Source organism: Amia ocellicauda, chromosome 12, assembly GCF_036373705.1.
Source record: "Amia ocellicauda isolate fAmiCal2 chromosome 12, fAmiCal2.hap1, whole genome shotgun sequence".
Classification (NCBI taxonomy): Eukaryota; Metazoa; Chordata; class Actinopteri; order Amiiformes; family Amiidae; genus Amia; species Amia ocellicauda.
Genome location: NC_089861.1, coordinates 22,860,946 through 22,885,241, shown reverse-complemented (window position 1 = coordinate 22,885,241; position 24,296 = coordinate 22,860,946). Strand labels below are relative to the sequence as shown.

Genomic DNA, 24,296 nt, shown 5'->3' with positions numbered 1-24,296 from the left:
CTATTGTTAGGAAATCCTGATTATCGCATCCAAAAAGTCCAATCTCATGAAAACATCTGTTTGATGACGAGGAACCAACGGTTAGATGTCCAGCCCAAAAATGTATAAAACCTATGACAGAACTTATAGATCTTTGAGACTCAATTGAGGCTGGGGGCTCCCATGTAGGGATGCCAAATAAATATATTATTCTCTGTACTTTGAAAGCCTATTTCTTTATAAAATGGATTAACTGGGTACATACCTGAAATGTTAATTAAATCCACTAATTAACTACATCGAGTATTGTGCAACTGGTAACATCACTCTACATTGTGGCAGTTTTCTACAGTATCCTCTTTTTCTTGTGTCTTTTCATGGTCTGTTAAACTCTTTCAATTTTCACACCTGTCCCCATTTTCTGCATGTCCACTTTTTTTAAGCTTTACTGTAAATATCCAACTTAAACTTAAATGCTGTCTAGTGTAAGGAATCCACAGGACAAAAATGTATCCATAAGATGTTTATTTGGTAATAAAATTATACAGAGAAACATGTGACAGAGATACAGAGGAGCCCTGAGAAAAACAGGTGTTCCCATTTATAGGTTGAGACCTAAAGCCAAGTTCTATATATGGGATAAATGCTGATTAATATGCAACTTGAACATATTATAATGGCTATTGAATAATCAACAAAATATAGATAATGAGTAAATATGGTGCCCCTCTGTCATGCCCATTTAATAATTTCACCACACCACCTCTGAGATATTGTGGAGAACTCATAAAGACAATAGGAAATTTTGTTATCAATTTCATGGTCTACCTCATCCCCTGAAAAGAGGCCCAACCACCTGATTGTATTCTGTTCTCATCAGTCCCCTACCTCTTAAATTAAACATATCTTGCTGTTTTTGAAATAAATTAATATTGTCCTTGTACACAAGGCCTTTCGGTTTCTCCGATGTACCCTGAAATAAAAGTAGGAGAATGTAGGTGTATTTTGTTGGTAAAAGGTAGGCAAGCAATGCAAAAGATAGGAATGTAAAATATGTGTCGGATTAAAATCTTTATATTTTTATTACAGCAATGTATCACTATAATTATATAGCTAGCCTTTCAGATTTGCTTTTGCTGATGTGTGTGTCAGACACAGGATGCTGAAATTACATTTTTCAGAATACAAATGATTATTATAACATGCTGATCTTAGATTAGAGCAAATACATAATACACCCATAGAGAAATAGAGGAGTTTTAAAAATTGCATTAGCCTACTTAACTGATTTGAATGTAACAGTAGATCTTAAAGATCATGAGGTCAACCTGTTGTCATCGTTAGAAAAACATGCAGAGCAAACTGCATTTTAAGCACTAAAACAGGTGGTCTGATTGCTTTTATTATACTCTGTTAAATTATATGTAGACTAGATTGTATTCTATTAGAAGTACTTTGATTAATTGTCAGTGCCACACTTAATATCCCCTTTGCTGTTTGTAATCAGTCCTCTCTGGCATTTCCTCACAGGTTGGTTTTTATGGGCATCGAGGCCTTCTGGTGTATGTCCTTCAGCCAAGGGATGAGGATCTTATTCAGCTCAGCAGGCCTTTAAAATAAAGCAGGTACATCAATCAGAAAAATAAATAAAGTTGTCCTGGTAAAGAAAAGGAAAATACTTAGATGCAATAAGTAAATAAATACTTAAATTACATTTTGTATTATCAATAATAAATATAATAAACAAGTGACTGGATTCGATTAATGATCCACTGTAGACAACGACAATTCCACACCTCTTTCATAAAGTTAACAACAATCAAAATGCCCAGATCTCCTGAAGAGCCTCATCTTATTAGTAACCTATGGTTCTTATGAGTCTTGTGTAATTTTGAGGACAAATGGTTCTCAAAGAATCCCCCCGTGCTACAATGGGCCAGTTAATGCTCTTATTGGACAATTATATGACCTCATCTCATTATGAATAGTACTACGGTATATCAAATAGCACATTTTGTATTAAATCATTAATGACCGAGGCATTCCGAAGTATAAAAGCTGACTTATTATTTAACCCCACTACAGGCATGTCTTGCCTGGTCTTCACATAAACATGCTTACCAGATACACAATGTAAATGTTTGCATATACTGCTATACATTGCTTGACACATAAATACAAGAGATACATTTCAAAACTCGTGGACAGTATTTAAGCTTCAGTTATTGTGTCATTCCAAAATATTCCTATTCATAAACAATTGGTATAAAGCTGAACTAGTCTAGCTCTATCAAGCACTGAATAATTCCTTCACATTTAGTTGATTCACAGTGTATTTATGCATCCCTTTGGAAAATTGGAGACTAAAGCCATTCTAATCACATACTAAGCAATGCCATTCTCAAATATAATTTTAACCTTTCCAGGAATCGATCTGAAATCCATTTATTGTTTAAGGAGTTGCTAGAATCTGTGCTTCTGTTGAAACTGAGACAATTGATTCCCATCCCACACAGAATCACCCAGACCAGCCCACCCTGCTCACTGATTGGGTTTGGACGTCACTCAAACCTGCTGGACCAATGGAGACCCATGATCCACACCTCCCTGTAAATCCTGCCCTCACGGCAAAACTCATAAATGAAAAAAAAAAATCAAAAGCAAAGAAACTGGGGGCGAAAGCAAAAATTGCAGCATCGCAAGCACAGACAGGGACTGTAGGCGAACGCGTCAGTGAAATGGATTCAATGAGTTTGAATTTTGCTCTCGATTTAACATTATTTGCTTTCAAGTCTTTAATTTTTTTTGCTTTTTATATATTGTTTGGTTTACAATTCTATACATTTTGCTTTTGATTGTTTTATTTTTGATCTCAACATACATTTTTTCTCAACTTTCTTTTTTGTTTACAATATATATATTTTTTAATTCGTTACTTATGGTGATAATTTGAGCCCATAGCTTTGCTTCTAGGATAAAAACACTGGAATGGAATTTGACCTGGAACAAGAGGTCAGAGGTCAAATTCAAGGTCATATATTGAAAGCCCATTTTTTCAGAAGAACATGTTTGGCCCCTTATGGCATAATGTATGATGATTGTGATGAGTTTTGATAGCTGCAACCCACAAATCTTAAAAAGGGATATTATATGTAATAATATCTGAGTCTGATATGAGACATTAGGTCAGGGATTTTAATTAAACATGCCGATAATTCTCACACTTTCCCTTGTTTAGACTCACTTAAACCTTGAAACTTAAAAAACAATCTGGTCACTTTAAAAAGTGGTCATTGTCTGTTTTTCATTATCTACGCTACACATCCCTTTCATTATATTTCCATAGCCTACTCATTTTCACTTAAAATAAGTTATACAGAATGGGTTTCTCTATTCACTGGGCTGTTCACTTAAAAATGATTGGTTATATATCTCAATTGTGTTGTTTGTGTGCTTAATATCAATGTTATAGGCGTGGTATTCATTGAGAAAAAAGCAAACCAAAGTGTACACTCTAATTTGACACCCCTGGTCTAATATAATATAATGCTGTAAATATAGTATTACATTTTGATTATCCTGCTCTTATCTTAACCAACAAAGGCAGATAAAACTCATGAACAAATAAATGCATAACAATAATATCAGTAAATTGACCTTTGATGTATTCAAATGTTGTAGATGATGCATTACATGTATAGTGTAGGGATTGGGGGAGGAGGCGGTAATGTGACTGTATGTCTTTCCCATTTGCGTCCTCAGTCTGAACATGTCTTACACTTTAAATGAAAAGCTAATTTGGTTTACAGTGTTCATACAAATCTAAAGCGACTCCCACCAATAACGGATTTAATTTACTTCAGAACTGCAAGCAGATGGTGCTTCAGCACTTGCAAATGTAAATGGACATCCATTCCTAAGTGGAGCTTAAAGAGCTCAGGTAACACATGCCAGCCATGCCTTTATATTACTGAAATACCAAGAAGCCGATCACATATTCCCCCCTTAGAGTTACACATGCTTATGCATAAGCAGCAATTCCCTATTTCACACACCAGCATTGTCAGCTGCAGTTTTGACACAGACATCGTATGTGACACAAGGCAAGGCATGGCACAAGAGGACACACAAATACTGTTCTCCAGTAACCTTGTGCAGTGAGCAGGCTCTGTTGCAGATGCAGATATTTACACCATGGGTGGGAAAGTCAACTGGATTGCTGCACAGTGTTGTGGATTGGAGGCTTCCAAGGTGTCACAATTCTCTATGCATAGTAATGATTAGGCTCCCCCACGTCCTTCTGCCCAGCTGCACTTACCGCCTTATTGCCACAAAGTCTGCATGCCTGACCAGGAGGTGTGTGCTCTATGTGCTATTTCAATATGCAACAATATATTTATAACACATGGGTAGTAGTCCACTTATTATGTAAATTGTTTAACATTAAAGAAGATGGGCAGGTGAGGAAAACAGAGAATCAAACAGTGCAAGGTCAGGTTGTATGCCTATAATGCACATAAACACAGAAATTACTTACAGCTTTTGAACTGCAGGAGACAGGATTTGAAAAGTGTATCATTATGCATCATATCAAGAAGCATGGTCACTAGTCAGGTAAAATGCAGTCAGACTGAACTTTGGTATTGTCTATCCAAAGGAGCACTACTTTCCCCCACCTCAGTGTATATGAACACCCTAATGAGTTCCAACCAAATGTACACAGACAGCAACACAGATTAAATTGTGGGGCCTACCTTTCCATCTGAGTCCAGTGTCCACAATCCTCAATTTGTGCTCTTGTTAGGTCTGCAATCTTAAAAAACACGGAAGAATGAAGTCAAGAAAGGAAAAACAACTGAAGAGAGATTTGAGAATCCCTGAAGAAAGGGTTAAATGTAAGGAGAAAAGAAAACATCCTATTTCTAACAAGGTTAATATAGGTGTGTAATTAACAATTTATGAATGTATGAAGTTTTGGGGGGATTACTAATTCTGACCAGTAAGGCACTAATTTTGCTAGCAGAATAATAATATGAATCTACCTTGGCCCTCTTCAAAAGGAGATCAGCTTACAACCAAATCTCATGCAAAAGCAAACCTGAATCTCAACACTGCTCTTTGTGCTCACCAAGTTCTCCATGCCATTGGCAAAGGCAGGCAAAAGCACACGGTCTTTTGCTGCAGTCACCATCAGAGCTGGAACCTGGATCTAAGGACACAGATCAGTGAACAGAAATCACAAAGGTGCACCGCACAGAACCGTTCAGCTTTTCAGAGCAGGCTGTTATTCACATACATTTTGAAAAGATTTCTAATGGCATTTTTACACAAAGGCTTACTTTTGTTAATGTAAAAAACAGTCAAGAACATGTATGTTGGTGTAAGAAGGGGTAACACATTGATCATACGTTTTTAAGAAGTAAACTTTTGGCCAAGAAAGCTAGCCCTTAGTTTTCTTCCGTGATTTTTAAACGTCATTTGTATTTGAACAAAATGTAAAAACCTAAGCAAACAAAAAAACATACCACTTAACAATGCATGCCTCAAACTCAATTAACACAAAAGACATTTAATTAAGCAACTTTGTTACCATAATAGGGCAACAATGGGAGATAGTATCCAAAACCTGAACTCCTCTGCGGTATTACAGGTCACAGCTTCTATGCCAGGATTTTTTACAGTCCAAAGGAATCCATGAAACTGTTGAATAATTCATTAGGCTTTCACCCATGGAGGCCTGAATTAAAACCTGGCTCACAGCAACAGCGGTTATGAAAGGTGTATCGCTTTAATGCTAAGTCTACATTTTTTCAGTCAAGAACTGTGTAATTTCACATGTTTGGATTATTATGAGAGTAGCCTAAAGACTGAACAGCCATGGAGCCATGAAGCACTAGTGTGGAGTAGTGGTTAGTGCTCTGGACTGTGGAGGACATGGTGGGGGCACTGCTGTTGTACCCTTGAGCAAGGTACTTTAGATTGCTCCAGCTGTATGAATGGATAATTGTAAAAAATAATGTATTATCATATCTTATAAGGGTGTCTGCTCAGAAATCAAATTATAATAAAAGCACTGCCACCTCCACCTCCAAGTGTGTGATTTTGCTGGTTGTTTGGTTAGCTAGACAAATGAGAGATAACAGCTATGCAAGGTTATGATGTGGTTGGGCTTGTGATTTCACGCTACAGTTTCAATATACAGCTTAGAGCTACTGTCACAGAGCTGTGGTTACATGTTACTCTGAAACACACCCATCGTGGCTTTCATCTCACTTTACCCGGGGTAGTGATGACTGAGGTAGGTTGCTGTAGTGTGTGTACATGCTTTTACACTAACAAAATCATAACCCGAGTTTCTACAATGTGGGTTATATCAGTCTTGATCCTGTCAGTGTTTCAACTAGAAATCTCAATTCAATTCTTCAAGCAGAGGGCCCAAATGGTATAAAAAACAATATGATTTATGTTGATACTGAAAGGGAAGTAATGTGGATTACCTTTGATATTGGTCTGGACAACTGCCATTTCCAGTTTGTTAACAAGTTTCTGTACATGTTCAGAGGACCTCTATGGGGAAGGAGGAAACACATAATGACCATAGCTTGTAGCTCAAAAAGCCAAACATAAATTGCATTATAATACCAGTGGGGAACCTAAAGGAACTGATAAATTGTAGGGCTATATGCTTACTATTTCTTTAGCAGCACTGAGCCCAGAATTTATGGAAACACACACAAAAAAAAAATGTGGCACTAATTGAGGAACACCAATCTCCGGGATCATTTGACCAGCGTAAATTATAATTATGTATTATTTATTAAGCTTATTATTGACAAAAATACATAATTTTTTACATAAACTCTGAACTGTAGAAGGGAGTCTTTTTATTATCCAAACTATTAAGGGTACTATATTCTGGTGTCTTTAGTATTTTTTATTTTACTGAACACCGGAGGATATTCATCCAGGTTTTTACAATGATTCACCATTTCTGACACTTTTTCAATCAAATACCTGTACATAAACCATGTGATTGTAAAAAGAAAAATAAACATGATTACTTTTATAGATAACTTATTTCAAAGTAAAAGGGGATGTTTTATTTCGTGTATATGTATTACCTGTAAAAGTAGGATTTTCATTCAAATCTAGTATAGTAGCTAATGAGATGTCATCTGGAAAATAATGCAAATTAGCACCAACGTAGCTTCGAACATCCCTTTGGTAATGTGATCCAAAAGCTCAAAGGTAACAACTGATCTTTGGGACAGCCATAAACATGATATATCCAAAAAAGTCCAAACACTTTCACACTGACCTCCCCAGATTCTTAACATTGACCCAATTTAAATGTTATGGGAGAAGACTGAAAATGATTATGGCACCCACTTAAATTCCCTGGGAGATATTACATCTGAATAGGCAGCAACACATGACAATGCATGTATAACAGAATACCTTTCTATACACAAAAATTTGACTGCAGCAAGCTTGAAATGTTTCAACTAGAAATCTCAAGTCAATTCTTCATGCAGAGGGCCCAAAAGGTATTGTTGGAGACCCAGAGTCTGGTGTTTATAATTGTGGTCAGTCCATTTGCAGTGTGTTAGGATATACAGGAATCCAAGAGGATAGTGAATTGTGGCTATCTCTTCCCTGTTTCCACCTGAGGTGTATGGTGTCTCTGCTCACACAAAAAGAGAAGCCGTTTTTGTTTTTCGGATGCAATCAATGCGAGTTTCGTTATACATGTAGAATGGTCCGATACTTTCTGTTTTTCGATGCATACCTCAGAACCATTTATGAAAACTGGTATCACAGTAGTATCGAAGTATCAGTATTTTTGACAACCCTAGTAATAATAATAAATTATAAGGAAATGCTGTATAACAGGTTAAGGTTGATTAAACCACCCAGTGTTTTGGAGATGTGGTCACTGAAATTGTATTTGTGCTTCCATTGTCTATACTTCCCTCTAGCCTAGCATAAAAAGGGGTAAAAAATAACACTAGGGCATAATTTCTGTCCAAATTATGACATTATCTCATAACGATGTTCAATAAGCCCCTGACTAACGTTTTCATATAATAAATGTAATCTGAAAAATTCTAGACCATTAGTTGTCTAAAGAACTATATATTTCTCAGTTTAAAAAATCTTATTATTGATTTTCAAAGCATATACTTTAGCATTTTCTGAAAACAACAACTAAACAAAAGTAAAGTAAATAGCACCTCCCTGTTCTGAACACAGCAGGTTTGACAGTAAAAGTGAAAGACCAGCTTGCTTCTCCTACCTGAAGCCACTCTTCTTGTACTGTTGGACATAGTACTGCAGAGTTGATTCAGTGAGAATTGGACTTCGGGGTGGATTCTCTGGCATTCCCACAAACAGGCCCCCTGTGAACACAACCAAACCCATCTTAGCAACTGTGCGTCCTTTACAAATGGTAGACAAATATAACAGAAATGGTACACTGCTCCAATTAAAGTTGTTCTCAATAATACACAGTACCAGTAGTACAAGTGTAACCTCAATATTTATGTTATTGTCTTGAAGAGTTACTTTCCATATAGATTATGTTCAAAGAAAGTTCTGTTATAAATTCTGGTTTATAATCCTGAAACTGACCAACATAATATACATTTCTGTATAAAAATGGATTACAATATCAAAATTATTAGGGGGGGTTGGAATAATACAATTAAAATGACATATCTCTATGATAAACAGAATAGATCGGTAAAGGTGTAGTTTTGCACCTTAAATGTAAATGGCCTGCCAAAACAACTAAAATGCAAGCTGTCACAACACACATGAATGTAGGGTATCTACCTCTCTTGCGGACATTGGATGTATCAATACGAGGCCTGTTTGGACCCTATAAAAAACAATTTAGAATGTTATAATTGTCACATGACCTATCAATTAGATCATTTGCTAAACTTTTACTAAAATTAAGGCAGTATATACTGAAAAATGTATTATATTAATCCTGACAAAGGGCCGGATTAAATCAAAACTTTGACCCACCCGCTAATAGAAAACTATAGAACTGTACTCAGTTGTGGCTGCATTTTTAGTAAGATGCCACTTTCTTCAAATCATAAATGTAACCACTGATGTACAGGTTTGTAGTTTGCTATTAAAGATGGTCGGGTGGGTCAAAGTTTTTATTTAATCCGACCATAATTAAGGTAACAGACTATGACAAATGGACTATACATGCAAACTGTGCTGATTTTCATTAATCTGTGAAATAATACATCTGTGAAAATAGATTGCCGATGTTCCTCACCTCATCTTCACTGCTCAGAAACATCAGTTTGAAGGTTCTCTCCAAGTTCTTCTCCAATTCTGCTTCAGCCACACCCTGTAGTAAGAAAACAACATATTTTACTTCTCACTTGATGACTCTAAGACAAAATCCTTAAATCCAAATCTATACAACTTGCTACAGTGCAAATCACAGTTGTATTTGCCATTTTACTAAATCACACATTTGCACATGAAAACTGAGACAATGTATCAGTATGTATAGGTTAATACATTGCACTGTTCAAATATAGATTAAGGGGCACAATACTCTATCAATAGGGCTGTCTAATTTCAATGTCTATTTTATAGGGAGTAATAAGTTGCATCACTCAATGTTATAACAAGTCCTTTTCACCCAAAGAACAGCTTTTCAATATAAACAGCACCATTAGTCAGAAATATTGGCCATTTGAAAGCAACTGGCCAATAGCCGATATTGTAAATGTTGCCAATATCGATCGGTGGCTGATTGATTCGTGCATCTCTAGCCTCAACCCTTACCTGTGCCACCCTTTGCAGAGGCTTTTCCAGGTACAGTGTGATATTGTACAGTTTACATCTGTGGTATCATGTATTATTAAAGGTACAATTCAACAGTTCAATAAATGTATTCAACTGGTTAACCACAGCAAGATATTTTAAGACACATCTACATCAAATCAATCAAAAGGGGGGGATGATTAAGCAAGCATTACAGTACTTTCATTAAATAGTACAGTACGATTAATTTGTATATCCTCTCTATAGCCAAATAATTTTAATTAAGGTGGAATAAATGAGTTTTTGCGAATTTACCTCCCTGTCATGCAGTATGTGAGGTTTCATTTAATTAGGAAACTGAAATCAAATTAAAGGATTCTGCACAGGGTTCTTCATCAAGATAGGAAGATCTAAGTCCACTTACAGGTTCTTGGAAGTAAAGCTGGTAATCAAAGGCAGGTAGAGATTTAATTTGTTCTAAAGGATTCACATCGGGCTGGACTGGGAGCAGCGGAGTGTTCAGTGAAGCCACAGCTCTGCATCATAAGAAGAAACATTGTATGAGCAGCAGTCACATGGTGATGCTAATCTGCTAACTAGTATTGAAGTAAATTAATAATAACAATAATACCCTTGAAGAAGGTGCAAGCATATATTATCTCAACAGCTGCCATGCCTAAGGCTGAATATATGTTTTCATTTATTTGTAGAAAATGTTTTTGTTGACATTTGTTGATCAGCCAGTTGCAATGGATAATAACTTACTCAGCCATGACTGTGGCAGAATAACCAGAATTACCCAGAGTAATCAAGCCATAGGCAAGTATTGCTGCCTTTAATAAGTATTTGGTTTGGTATTATATGAAGGACGAATAGTACAATAAGTATTGCTTTGTTTTAATTATTATTATTTTTTTCTTAGATTATGATGGTGCATATTATTGTGAAATCCTATGTAAAATACTTTTTAGACACATTTCAAATAGGTTGAATTGGAAATAATGAATATGACAATAACTATTTGGTTATTTTACAACAAATCAAAGATTCAGAACTGGTGGAATAAACTTGAATAAACTGTTGCCCTGTTCGCGTTTCCTCAAATCGCCCACTGTGTCCTTACACTCAGTTTCCATGTATGACCTTTGGTTCTGAACTTCAGTCTTGCCCTTGAGAAAGACTTTCGGACTGATTTTAGGATTTTGAATAATTCTATCAAATCTCCCCAGAGTTTTCTGTGTTCCAGTTTAAAGAGACGCTGTTGTTTAAACCTACTTTGTGATTATTCTGATTGCTTAGTTTAGATTGATTATTTCCAGTCATTTTGGAAATGGGCAGGTCAAAAGGTGTTCGTATATTTCTGATGTACAATTATTTCTTACCGGACTCTCTCGGGATAGTACTGTGCCATATTCCACACCAAAGCACCACCCCAGTCATGGCCAATTAATGTAATCTGGGGAATGCCCTAAAAGAAAAGAACATTGTTTTAACATTTTTTTTGTTTCTTTATAACACCTTCTTGTGTTCACCTATGGATTCATATATAAAATATACTCTGTCAGTTTCAAAATTCTCAAGTACAAACATGGAGGTAAATTAAATTAATTAGTTTTCACCACTTTATTTATTAGTAGTTGAATAAATAGCATTGCTTTTCTTCCAGAGCAATGGGGGAGTTTACATGCAGTGTTTTTAACTTGTGACGTGATGATGTGCATGCACGTTTGGCCTGAATCCATTTGACCGAAAATCAGGTTTGTGGCCTAAAGGGCAAAGTGAAATTAAAAACAGGGTGAAATTAAAAAAGAGGTGGCTAAAATACAGGTGACGCAATTTAAAAATAGGTGTGCGTGTTCCAAAACGTCTCTCGGAAGTAGAAATGGATGCCAGAAATGGATGCCAGAAAGGACACATGTGACAGGATGCCATAGATATTTTATAACTAGGGGTGCTACCTCTGGTTTTAAGTGAGAATTCATTTGGCCATCTTGGATATCAAGTCAGATAACTGTACAAAGAGATAATATAAGAACAGCTGATGACTTACTGCATTCTACTTCTCTTCCTTACTCCAACTCTCTTTTGTTATTTAAAAAAATAAAAAGTCCCTTACTGAGACATTGACAGTCTCAATGAGAAATAAATCACTCGAATATAATTCCAATCAATCTGTCCCAACATTTAATTCTCGCTTTATTATGATCTCTTACTTGCTACATGTAGTTACTGTTACAAAAATGTGATTGTTCCATACACCCATAGCTGTTTGTGTAAAGACAAATGTCCTTTTTCTAGTTGGAAATAAACTAAGGATTTAATACAATTGACACCTTGCTAGTTTCCCATCTGAACCATACTGTCACGGTCTCCCCTGGTTCCACCTTAGTTCACCACCTGAGGTCTCCCTCTCCTGAATACTAGTCTAGTGCTTCTCCTTTCCTTTGCCCAGTGAAACCAGTCTTTCCACATTCTTCCCTACCAGGTGCCCCTGTTCTGTCCTCCTCTCCTATCATTGGTCAATCTTTCATTCACCTCATTCAAACCCTCTCTCCTTCACAGTACTTAAACCCGTGCTTCCTAGATTCATTGCAAAGTTTTTCTTTCTTTCTAGAATCAATTCTGAGCCTTGTTTTGTGTTTCTCTCGTTACCGCTTCTGGATCTCCCCACTAGCCTGTTCGCCTGATCGATTGACCTTGGACTGTCTCTGTTTACTCTCTCTCGTTTTCCCCTTATTGGATTATCTACTTCAACTTCTAGCTTCTGCACTTGTATCCCTTCCTTTGGTTCTAGTGGATGTTACACATACATTCTGAAACCGCTTTCTCCATGACATTTGTCTTAATTATGCTTTCCATATTAAGGTATTTTCTCATACTTTGAAGGCTTTTGTCATTTCTTTTCAGTTGCTTCTTTGGCATGCTTTTAAACAGCTTCCCCGACAATCAGATAACAAGCCATACCTCTCAAGATGAACCCAAGCAGCAATGATACACATTCCAGGGTCTGTTCTGTGAATCACATTTTATGGCAAGAGATTACATTTATCCCATGCACATTTCAATGAGAAGGGGTGTAAAAGCAAGACCAATGTGGTATTTAAATTGAGCAGCCAAGTCATACATGAAACAATGGCAAGCACAGAAACAGAGCCATTGTAAACGCAAAGAAACACCTACTTCACACAAGGCCTGAGGCAGTTGCTCACGGTGGAGTGTGACCGTTAGCTCAGAATTACTGAAGGAATAGGTGTTTCACCAAATGTGTTTCTCTTGATGAATTTGTTACCCCTCTCTCTAACTCAAACCCAAAACAGCATGTTTACCATTTTATCCATGAAGGTCACCAACTCCTAAAAAAGAGAAAGGAACACAAATAGATTACAGTTCTATCAATTAAAAACATTCACAGAAACCCAGCACAGAAAAAGTTGGATCCACACTTAACACAGAGGCTGCAGTGAAAGTCAACCTTGCATAAAATAATGATGTCTTGAAAAAGGATGTTAAAACAGCTCTGACTCCAACATGGCTTAAGCAGAAGTTAAAACATCTGCAGGTCTAATTGCTCCCTGTCCTTTATCAAGATCAATCGTCTTGATCCACATCCTGGACACACCATGTGTTAGGGCAGGAAATTATTAAATTGATGACAACAGGAAGCGATTCTGACAGACAACTTCTCAGTGCATTTACAGTACTACTGTTCTGGAGAGAGGCAGGCTGGTATTCAGACGCATTGAAAGATAAATAGCCATGTAAAAATGAATAACACATGGTACATGTCCCACCCTGAGGATACAAAAATGCAGAACTTGCAAATTGGCAAATCCCATGCAGGTGCAGCACTTTGCATTGTCTTATAACTGCTGTAGCAGTATACTTAGATCAGTTTATTGTAAACAAAAGTGGACTGTATTGCAATGCAGTGAAAGTCTTTTTTTTCTTTCCCATTATGTACAGGATTTCAGCTGCAGCAACTGCATGGTAAGATTTGCTCTTATTTAACATTTATTTTTTAATGCACAGGATTAACCATAATTAAAAAAATAAAATAAAAGAGGATATTCTTTGAAGATATTAATTGAAGTAAGTTAACCTTGCTGTGTATATTTGGATCCACACAACTCTACCATACACCACTGAGAAGACTATACTCATACCTTGCAAATCTGTTCCTGAGAATACTCCTCTATGTCTGCAGAGAAAAACAAAAAAGTGAAAAATCTCAGCTTGATTCTGGTATCTCAATCAAAATGATGGTAAACCACAGAAAGGGTGGTCATTTAAATGTATTACAAGTTAGACATTATTGCACAAAACCTTACACACAACCTTCAGTAAAGTTTGAAAGAAATGTGTGACTCGACGTCTGTCCAACTGATGACTTTTTAAATGTAGTTCAGTGCTGCATAAAATATACATTGTACAATAAACACTATATTAAATGTTCACTCATTCAGTGATCAGAACAGTGATTTCCAAATATGTGGTGATATTTTGGGTAATAATGGCTTGGCTAAGAGGAACATCTAGCAATCCCAAAGTTTGAGAACATTTAATTTGATTTGTATTGAATAACAGGGCAATTCTTTAATGCAAGTAAAAGGTATACAAACAGAGGAACACAGTTACCATGTTTATCAAATCCTTCAAGGAATTTAAATATATGTACCCTTTAATTATTTTAATTATATTTAATAACATTTTGTTTTAATTTGTCTTCTTAGTTGTGCTTTAAAGCCACAGTGTTGAATAAAATGAGCATGAAATAACATTTTCTGCTTCAGTCACAGTATTAAATTAAAAACGATTTATACAACGAAGGTCTTCAACCCTGATTAACTCAAGTTTAGTGTTATACATCGGCAATGTCTTTGTCATGTATTAACCCTGCACTTCCCCAGATCACCTCTATAGGTCACAGTCTCCTGAATTTTAGATACTTTCCATTGTTAATTCAAGTTCATTAATCTTTATCACCTAATTTTCACATACACCTCTTCTCCATAACCTACACACTTCTGAGCTGTGTATTTAAATGTCTTCCTTCCACGAAGTTTATTACAAAGTCTTGTTTACACACCTGTGACATTTCTGATCCTCTGCCTTAGTATTTGCCTACCTGATTGTGTGTTTTAACATTGTGCCTGTCCCTCATTCTTGATTATGGGATTTTCTACAATACCCTGGTTGCCTGATCCCTACACCTCTTGCCTGTCTCTCAATTTTGAACTTGTCTATCTCCTTTATATTTCACCCCGCACCTGGGTCTTAGATGTTGGGTTTTTAAGGGCTTCTTAATAGGTTAAAGTCTTAATATAAATTAAAGGTAAAGACCAAAATAAGTCAAATTAAATATCGAACAGTGACTTGCAAAAAGTATTCAGACCCTTCCTATGATGTCCCATTTTGTGAAATTACAAAATTATATATACACATTTTTTAAAAACTTAATACTATTCCAAATGTGAATGCTCAAAACAGAAGACTTTTAAGGGGAAGATAAGTTACAGTAAATATCAGCAAAAACAAAGAGAAGTAACTATTCAAACCCATCAACTCAATATTTGGTGGAAGCATCTTTGGCAGCAATAGCATTTGCAAGTCTTTTTGGGTAAGTCTCTAGCAACTTTGCACACTGGCTTGGTGCAATTTGCACATAGTTTTGGTCAGATTTGCTTAAGCTCTTGGGGTTCACTTAAGGGCAGCAGTTTTCAAGTCTTTCCACAGGTTCTCTATAGAATTCAGGACTTTCTGACAACAAGTTTCCCTCTAGTATTTGTCTGTACTTTGCTCCATCCATTTTTACTTCCATACTAAGAAGCTTTTAAGTCCCAATAATACAACACATATCTTCTTCTAAGTGTCATGACTGCTAAGCATTTTCATTCATAAACTGAATGTCTAAGTCTAAGATGTATAAAACTTTTTCTCCTGCAGCACTTGCAACACAATGGATAATAACCTTGAATCTCCCTGACATCCCACTGAAAGGTTCACATGTATTTCCTCTTTGTCAGCCTGCAGTTCTGATATACACATTTACATTGTATGGATTCATCAATTAAATTGGACGATAGTCAGTTTTTAATTTCAATTCAAGGAGCTGATGTTGTTGCAGATGAACTCACCAGGGGGTGCTGTCGATTCCCCATAACCTTTTATGTCCAAAGCCAGAACCCTGAATCCTGCATCTGCCAGTGCTGGGATCTGCAAAAGAGTGGGTGGAGCCCCAGTTTTGTTAATAAGGCTAAAAAGGCAGATTTACACTCCGCTTTCAACTGAAATTGAAGAGCAATGCGACCGAAGAGCATTCTTGCCGTGTTGCTGTGTAGTTTATACTTTCTGGCAACAATCACCTTGAGGAGCTTCTCAGCATAATAACTTATCCCCATCTATACCAGGCTGACAGAGCTTTTTATGAAAATAAAGACAGGATGCTTTGACATTGATGTTTTTTAAATACAGTCCACTTCTGAGTATTTTCCCCTTACAAGTGACCATCTTTAACAATGCATCTTTATTGGCCAATAATGTAATCACATTGCCGTTTGACAGATATGTGAACCATAATCTAAAAAGAAAATTGAATAAGTTAACAAGAGTGTAAAAATAAGGACAATTTTAAAATTCAAATTAAAACCATGGATTAAAGCATTATCCACATTAGGATTTATTTAACAGACACATATATTTGTGTTTAGCCTAAATACATACATTCATAAAATGCCTGCCCATTGAAAAAAGGCTATTGCAGCAAATTTTATTTAACTTGTTGTTTTGTTAGTGTGTAACATTATGAGAGCTACACAGTATTCCAGTTTGTATTAGCCTAGTTAAATCACTTTGCAGAACCATGGGAGAGAAAGGGGGTGGTAACATTTGAAAAATGTCAGCAGCATTCAGAAGGTGTTGGTTTAACCAGAAGAGAAACTGAGAAAACTAAAGCCAAGTTTACAGAGAAGTCTGGACACCAGAAGTCTGGAGACGCCCATTAGAAAGTTCCTGTTAATCAGGACACATGTAAAGCCACCGAGGTAAAAAGAAATTGAGCCTCATGAACCTTCATCCTCCATGTCTGCTCTAATCCAGCCTCTACACAGATGCATTATAACAATCACTACCTTCACATGCAAGATATACACCGATCAGCCATAACATTATGACCACCTGCTTAATATTGTGTAGGTCCCTCTTTTGCTCCCAAAACAGCCCTGACCGTCGAGGCATGGACTCCACTAGACCTCTGAAGGTGTGCTGTGGTATCTGGCACCAAGACGTTAGCAGCAGATGCTTTAAGTTGCGAGGTGGGGCCTCCATGGATCGGAATTGTTTGTCCAGCACATCCCACAGATGCTTGATTGGATTGAGATCTGGGGAATTTGGAGGCCAAGGCAACACCTTGAACTTGTTGTTGTGTTCCTCAAACCATTCCTGAACCATTTTTTGTGGCAGGGTGCATTATCCTGCTGAAAGAGGCCAATGCTATCAGGGAATACCATTTCCATGAAAGGGTGTACATGGTCTGCAGCAATGCTTAGCTAGGTTGTACGTGTCAAAGTAACATCCACATGAATGGCAGGACCCAAGGTTTCGGCTTGCATTCTTCCCATAGTGCATCCTGGTGTGATGTGTTCACCAGGTAAGCGACACACACGCACCTGGCCATCCACGTGATGTAAAATAAAACATGATTCATCAGACCAGGCCACCTTCTTCCATTGCTCTGTGGTCCAGTTCTGATGCTCACATGCCCATTGTAGGTGCTTTCGGCAGTGGACAGGGGTCAGCATGGGCACCCTGACTGGTCTGCAGCTACGCAGCCCCATGCGCAACAAACTTCGATGCACTGTGTGTTCTGACACCTTTCTATCAGATCCAGCAGTAACTTTTTCAGCAATTTGAGCTACAGTAGCTCATCTGTTGGATCGGACCACACGGGCCAGCCTTCGCTCCCCACGTACATCAGTTAGTCTTGGCCACCCATGACCCTAACACTGGTTCACAGCTTTTCCTTCCTTGGACAACTTTTGATAGGTACTGACCACTGCAGACTGGAAACATCCCACAAGAGCTGCAGTTTTGGAGATGCTCTGACCCAGTCGTCTAGCCATCACAATTTGGCCCTTGTCAAAGTCGCTCAGATCCTTACACTTGCCCATTTTTTCATAAATAAATTTCATAAATCAGTATACAACAATTACAAATAATCACAGTAATCAAAAAACAGTAGTCACTTGGAAAACAGAGCAGTGTACAGTATTCCCTGATAAGGATTACTGTTACTTAAACTCAACACAATAAAGGAATTTAAATGAAGCTTCATAAATTCGACTTTAAAAATACCTTTTGGACTAACTGCAGATCCCACCCCATTTGAAAACCATGTGTTTGGTTGTGCAGAGATTAAGGCATTAAAAGATTTCTCTCTCAGCAGGTTTAAGAAGCTCGGGTGTACCTGGTATCTCCAGGAGTACCAGCACTCAGGGAATCCATGGCAAAGTAGTACAGGGGGCCCATTTCCTTTTTCAACATAATGGGTCTTCACTCCAGGCTGAAGAAAAGAGCGACAGAGATCAGATACTGAAAAATGTGATATTCATCTCTATAGACAGGAAAAGGTTTTGGAGGGGATGTCTAGTGGATGTCTGGGAATCTGTGATTCTGAAACTCTTTAACACAACACCTGCCATCGCTCTGAAACAAATTACACTGATGAGCCACTGAACCAGTAAATTCCCTCAGACAAATGCCAAGTCACACTGGCATGACAAGGTGCTGTTAGCTAGCCCTCTAATTGAGGTGTGTTTGTATCCTGATTAATGAGTTGTTGTTGTTGTTATGTAAAGCCTCTCTGTTCCATCTCACTAGAATAGTTATATACAGAATAAGTCCAGAATGATTACCAAAAAAAGAGAAAGACCCCATCTTAGCTCAATGGTCATTACCTTAATGGATACAAACCCATGAGAGACATCATCAGGACAGCAGAAAGAGGGAAGCATTTCTTCTGGGTTCAGCAGCTTGGAGACACAAAGATGCACAGAAAGGTGTAAACTGATGTAAGCAAAACATCCAAAAACATTATACACATACATATCCAGAGTGAGGGAATGGGAACAGAGAGAGAGAGAGAGAGAGAGAGAGAGAGAGAGAGAGAGAGGAAGGGAGACCTGCATCTGTGCAAATTCTTGGAACTCTACCTTAGAGTGCGCTCACAGGACTTTCTCTGAGGAGATACATTTATTATCATTATTATTTTTTTTCTTGGCAGATGCCCTTATCCAGGGTGACTTACAACATAAGTGCAAATAAGTACAATCAGTTGTCATCCAAAGTATATGAACAACTTTAATTTGAGGGAATGTTAATGGGTGACACATTTAATTGAATTAATGTTGTTCATAAAACTCAGCTTATAATATTTATTGTGGGGCACAGATTCATCCCTGAGAAGACATAATATTCTATTCAACAGACTGCAGAAAGGGGCAATACCTCAATAACAATGTTTTCTTGCTCAAAGACAGCTAACACTACTAAGTCCCCCATACTCATACTCCTACCTCCACTCCTGAAAGTGTCTGCAGCTCCTTCAAAGCCTTGCTGGTGTCCCTGACCCAAATGGTGGCCATGCCCATGTTGCGAGCAACCTTCAGGTTGGCTCCTATGTCATCCAGATAGATGGCCTGCAACAGCAACAACACCTAGTATCTGTTACTCTGGGAGCAAATAATGCAAAGTCACTGAAAAGCTAGTCTTACAGACATTAACTGAATTGTAACAGAACACTGCAAGATATGGGTGAAACAACCAGTGGTAAAAGTGGTGCTTAAGAGAGATAATTCTGAGTAACCTGTGACAAACCATGTTGTAACATTAGCTGAAATTGAATGTCCATCAGCAACTTCATTTACCCACAATAAACTTACTACTTATCGTGGTAGCATTTGCATGTGAAAAATGCTAAATTAAAGTGGAAGGGGATATATTTAAAAACTGACATAGTCACTCTCATCACTCTGTATCATTCAATATATACACCTATCTAATGAAGAGTCCTGATTAACGAGCGGACAATATTTCAGAGCAATGGTCATAGCTTTCACTCTACTTTGTAAATGAGGCCCTTACATCCTGGGGTTTGGTCTGCAGTTTGTCCAGAGTGTAGGAATAGATGGAGGGCTCTGGTTTTCTCATCCCCACACGGCAAGACTCCACAATCAGATCAAAGTGTCCGCTGAGAGAGGACAGCATCTGTGCTGTTTGTTCTCGTTGAGCTGAGTCATCCACCCAGTTGTTGGTCAGCATACAAGTGGCAAACCCTGCAGGGTTAATAGAATAGTAATTAGAGCTATACTATTTCAACTGCAGGTTAAATAATGTGAATTTGATTTGCTGTGTGAATAGTTGTTTCCCCAAGAACTTGTGGTTGAATATATATATATATATATATATTGCGAGAAATAGGGCATGGAGGCGTTAAAAAAATGGCTGATGGGTAAAACAAAACTACACTTCCCAGAGTACTTAGCTCTCTCTGAATATGAAGGTTGGGGCCGTCTGGCTATGTAAGAAAGACAGGTACTTAGTTGTTTAACTGGGATGTAACTGGCACCTGCACCAGAGGTCAATAACTTCTGTTTCTTGGTCCAGTATATCAGGGGCCCTAGGGGATCCTGACCAGACAAGGGGCTTATAAGTTCATTGTGTGTGTGTGTGTGTGTGTGTGTGTGTGTGTGTGTGTGTGTATGTGTATATATAATATATATATATATATATATATACATAAAGGGATGGACATGGTCAGAAACAATGCTCAGGTAGGCCGTGGCATTTAAACGATGCCCAATTGGCACTAAGGGGCCTAAAGTGTGCCAAGAAAACATCCCCCACACCATTACACCACCACCACCAGCCTGCACAATGGTAACAAGGCATGATGGATCCATGTTCTCATTCTGTTTATGCCAAATTCTGACTCTACCATCTGAATGTCTCAACAGAAATCGAGACTCATCAGACCAGGCAACATTTTTCCAGTCTTCAACTGTCCAATTTTGGTGAGCTTGTGCAAATTGTAGCCTCTTTTTCCTATTTGTAGTGGAGATGAGTGGTACCCGGTGGGGTCTCCTGCTGTTGTAGCCCATCCGCCTCAAGGTTGTACGTGTTGTGGCTTCACAAATGCTTTGCTGCATACCTCGGTTGTAACGAGTGGTTATTATAGTCAAAGTTGTTCTTCTATCAGCTTGAATCAATCAGCCCATTCTCCTCTGACCTCTAGCATCAACAAGGCATTTTCGCCCACAGGACTGCCGCATACTGGATGTTTTTCCCTTTTCACACCATTCTTTGTAAACCCTAGAAATGGTTGTGCGTGAAATCCCAGTAACTGAGCAGATTGTGAAATACTCAGACCGGCCCGTCTGGCACCAACAACCATGCCACGCTCAAAATTGCTTAAATCACCTTTCTTTCCCATTCAGACATTCAGTTTGGAGTTCAGGAGATTGTCTTGACCAGGACCACACCCCTAAATGCATTGAAGCAACTGCCATGTGATTGGTTGATTAGATAATTGCATTAATGAGAAATTGAACAGGTGTTCCTAATAATCCTTTAGGTGAGTGTATATATATATAGGCCTGGCTTGATTAATCAGACTTCTTAATCATCTAATGAATTGATTGGCGATCAATATTGTCTCTATTTAGTTTTTTTTTTTTTTTCATTATAATAACTGGCAAGTATACAGATAAACTATAAAGTAGGCTAGTCATGTGAGAAATTACATCACATCACAAGACCTACAGTATCAGTGCACAATATTGAGGGTTACAAGCTGCTAAATGGAAAACAACAGTCTAGCTATGGATTCAAACTGGAAGGAAACATTGACAAAGGAAAGGTTTTCATTTTCATTTGCAAGCAGTGCTTTCATTACAAGGGCAGTGTGAGTAGTTTAAAATATAATTTGCAACAAAATACCCATTTGCTGTAGTGAGAGGGGAAGGAGAATACTCTGGCAATGTTATGGCTAAACAGGATAAAAAGTAATTGATTTTGCCTTATTATTATAATTCTTTAGCAAAGTTCTCAAGTCTCACGCATTAATACCCCATCTCACACGCATTGTTGATAAAATCTCACGCATTTGTCCCAGAAGGTTCTGTACGGTCCCCCTTCCCCCCACCGCTCAATAACTATGCATGCACCCTCTCAGCTCCTGCATTTGCTGGTGGAGCATTTTCTGTGATTTAGTGTTTTATTTAACAAAATACTTTTCTATATATATTTTTTTCAGTGCCATTCAGTGTTTTTATAGGCTACTGTAATATCAATGCCTAGTATTACAGTGTCAACTAATGCCTTATTGGTTAACCAATCAAATATTTTAATCAAATGACATAAATATATACACAGTGAGGGAAAAAAGTATTTGATCCCCTGCTGATTTTGTATGTTTGCCCACTGACAAAGAAATGACCAGTCTATAATTTTAATGGTAGGTGTATTTTAACAGTGAGAGACAGAATAACAACAAAAAAATCCAGAAAAATGCATTTCAAAAAAGTTATAATTTGATTTGCATGTTAATGAGGGAAATAAGTATTTGACCCCTTCAACTTAGTACTTGGTGGCAAAACCCTTGTTGGCAATGACAGAGGTCAGACGTTTCTTGTAGTTGGCCACCAGGTTTGCACACATCTCAGGAGGGATTTTGTCCCACTCCTCTTTGCAGATCCTCTCCAAGTCATTAAGGTTTCGAGGCTGATGTTTGGCAACTCGAACCTTCAGCTCCCTCCACAGATTTTCTATGGGATTAAGGTCTGGAGACTGGCTAGGCCACTCCAGGACCTTAATGTGCTTCTTCTTGAGCCACTCCTTTGTTGCCTTGGCCTTTCACCCAGTTCTCCTCTGAATCATTCAGATGTTCATTGGCAAGCTCAGACGGGCCTGTACATGTGCTTTCTTGAGCAGGGGGACCTTGCAGGCGCTGCAGGATTTCAGTCCTTCACGGCGTAGTGCTTTACCAATTGTTTTCTTGGTGACTATGGTCTCAGCTGCCTTGAGGTCATTAACAAGATCCTCCCGTGTAGTTCTGGTTTGATTCCTCACCGTTTCATGATCATTGAATCTCCACGAGGTGAGATCTTCCATGGAGCCCCAGACCGAGGGAGACTGACAGTTATTTTGTGTTTCTTCCATTTGCGAATAATCACACCAACTGTTGTCACCTTCTCACCAAGCTGCTTAGCGATGGTCTTGTAGCCCATTCCAGTCTTGTGTAGGTCTACAATCTTGTCCCTGACATCCTTGGACAGCTCTTTGGTCTGGGCCATGGTGAATTTGGAATCTAATTGATTGATTGCTTCTGTGGACAGGTGTCTTTTATACAGTTAATGAGCTGAGGTTAGGAGCACTCCCTTTAAGAGATTGCTCCTAATCTCAGCTCATTACCTGTATAAAAGACACCTGGGAGCCAGAAATCTTGCCGATTCATAGGGGATCAAATACTTATTTCCCTCATTAACATGCAAATCAAATTATAACTTTTTTGAAATGCGTTTTTCTGGATTTTTTTGTTTTTATTCTGTCTCTCACTGTTAATATAAACCTACCATTCAAATTATAGACTGATCATTTCTTTGTCAGTGGGCAAACGTAAAAAATCAGCAGGGGATCAAATACTTTTTTCCCTCACTGTATTATATGACTGCAATTTTCTTAAATCAGCATCTCTACATGTATGAGGTACTGATTAGGTGATCACCTGAAAGTTTTTAGTGAGGGATACAGTTAATGTCGGGCTGCTTCAATCCTTAAAATTTCGAAGACGACGGTTCATAAGAATAAGGTTAAGCAGCCGACATTAGGGACAACAAAGCTACAGACCAGCAGAGGGCAAAAATGACTCTCCACTGACCAAGATGACTGCCAACTCATTCGAATGTCACTCAACAACCATAGGATGAGTTAGTTACCTACAAAAAGAATGGCAAATGGTAGCTGGGGTGAAGTGCATGGCTGAAACAGCTGCTAGGGGCAGGGCTGAAGTCGTGCAAAGCTAGAAAAAAGCCCTTCATCATTGAGAAGCAAAGAAGAGCCATGCTGAGGTTTTCAAAAGACCATAAGAATTGGACCATAGCAGACTGGAGTAAGGTCAACTTCTCTGAGTCCAATTTTCAGCTTTGCCCAATACCTGGTTGTCTAATGGTTAGATGGAGACCTGGAAAAGCCTACATGCCACAGTGTCTTACACCCACTGTGAAATTTGGTTGAGGATCGGTGATGATCTGGGGGTGCTGCAGCAAGGCTGGATTCAGGCAGATTTGTCTTTGTGAAGGATGCATGAATCATGCCACATACAAGGTTGTCCTGAAACAAAACTTGCATCCTTCTGCTCTGACAATGTTCCTCAACTCTGAGGATTGGTTTCTCCAGCAGGACAATGCCCAATCTCCTGACCTGAACCCCATTGAAAACCTCTGGAATGTGATCAAGAGGAAGATGGA

At 38.1% G+C, this 24,296-nt stretch overlaps 1 protein-coding gene across 2 annotated transcripts in view; it reads right to left on the bottom strand.

Moving 5' to 3' along the window:
- Nucleotides 1-489: 489 nt before the first annotated feature.
- Nucleotides 490-24,296, bottom strand: part of LOC136764579 (bifunctional epoxide hydrolase 2) — a 41,435-nt gene continuing 17,628 nt past the window's right edge. For both annotated transcript variants that reach the window (XM_066718755.1, XM_066718756.1), the window contains exons 4-19: nt 19,915-20,105; nt 19,347-19,469; nt 18,729-18,803; nt 18,239-18,334; nt 15,912-15,990; nt 13,941-13,975; nt 13,104-13,130; nt 11,160-11,245; nt 10,202-10,313; nt 9,278-9,352; nt 8,815-8,860; nt 8,276-8,378; nt 6,477-6,546; nt 5,108-5,188; nt 4,734-4,792; nt 490-1,588 (exon numbers count right to left, since the gene is read on the bottom strand). In XM_066718755.1, the coding sequence (XP_066574852.1) occupies nt 1,504-1,588; nt 4,734-4,792; nt 5,108-5,188; nt 6,477-6,546; nt 8,276-8,378; nt 8,815-8,860; nt 9,278-9,352; nt 10,202-10,313; nt 11,160-11,245; nt 13,104-13,130; nt 13,941-13,975; nt 15,912-15,990; nt 18,239-18,334; nt 18,729-18,803; nt 19,347-19,469; nt 19,915-20,105 (1,343 nt within the window). In that variant the 3' untranslated portion in view covers nt 490-1,503. The remainder of the gene's footprint in view (nt 1,589-4,733; nt 4,793-5,107; nt 5,189-6,476; nt 6,547-8,275; nt 8,379-8,814; nt 8,861-9,277; nt 9,353-10,201; nt 10,314-11,159; nt 11,246-13,103; nt 13,131-13,940; nt 13,976-15,911; nt 15,991-18,238; nt 18,335-18,728; nt 18,804-19,346; nt 19,470-19,914; nt 20,106-24,296) is intronic.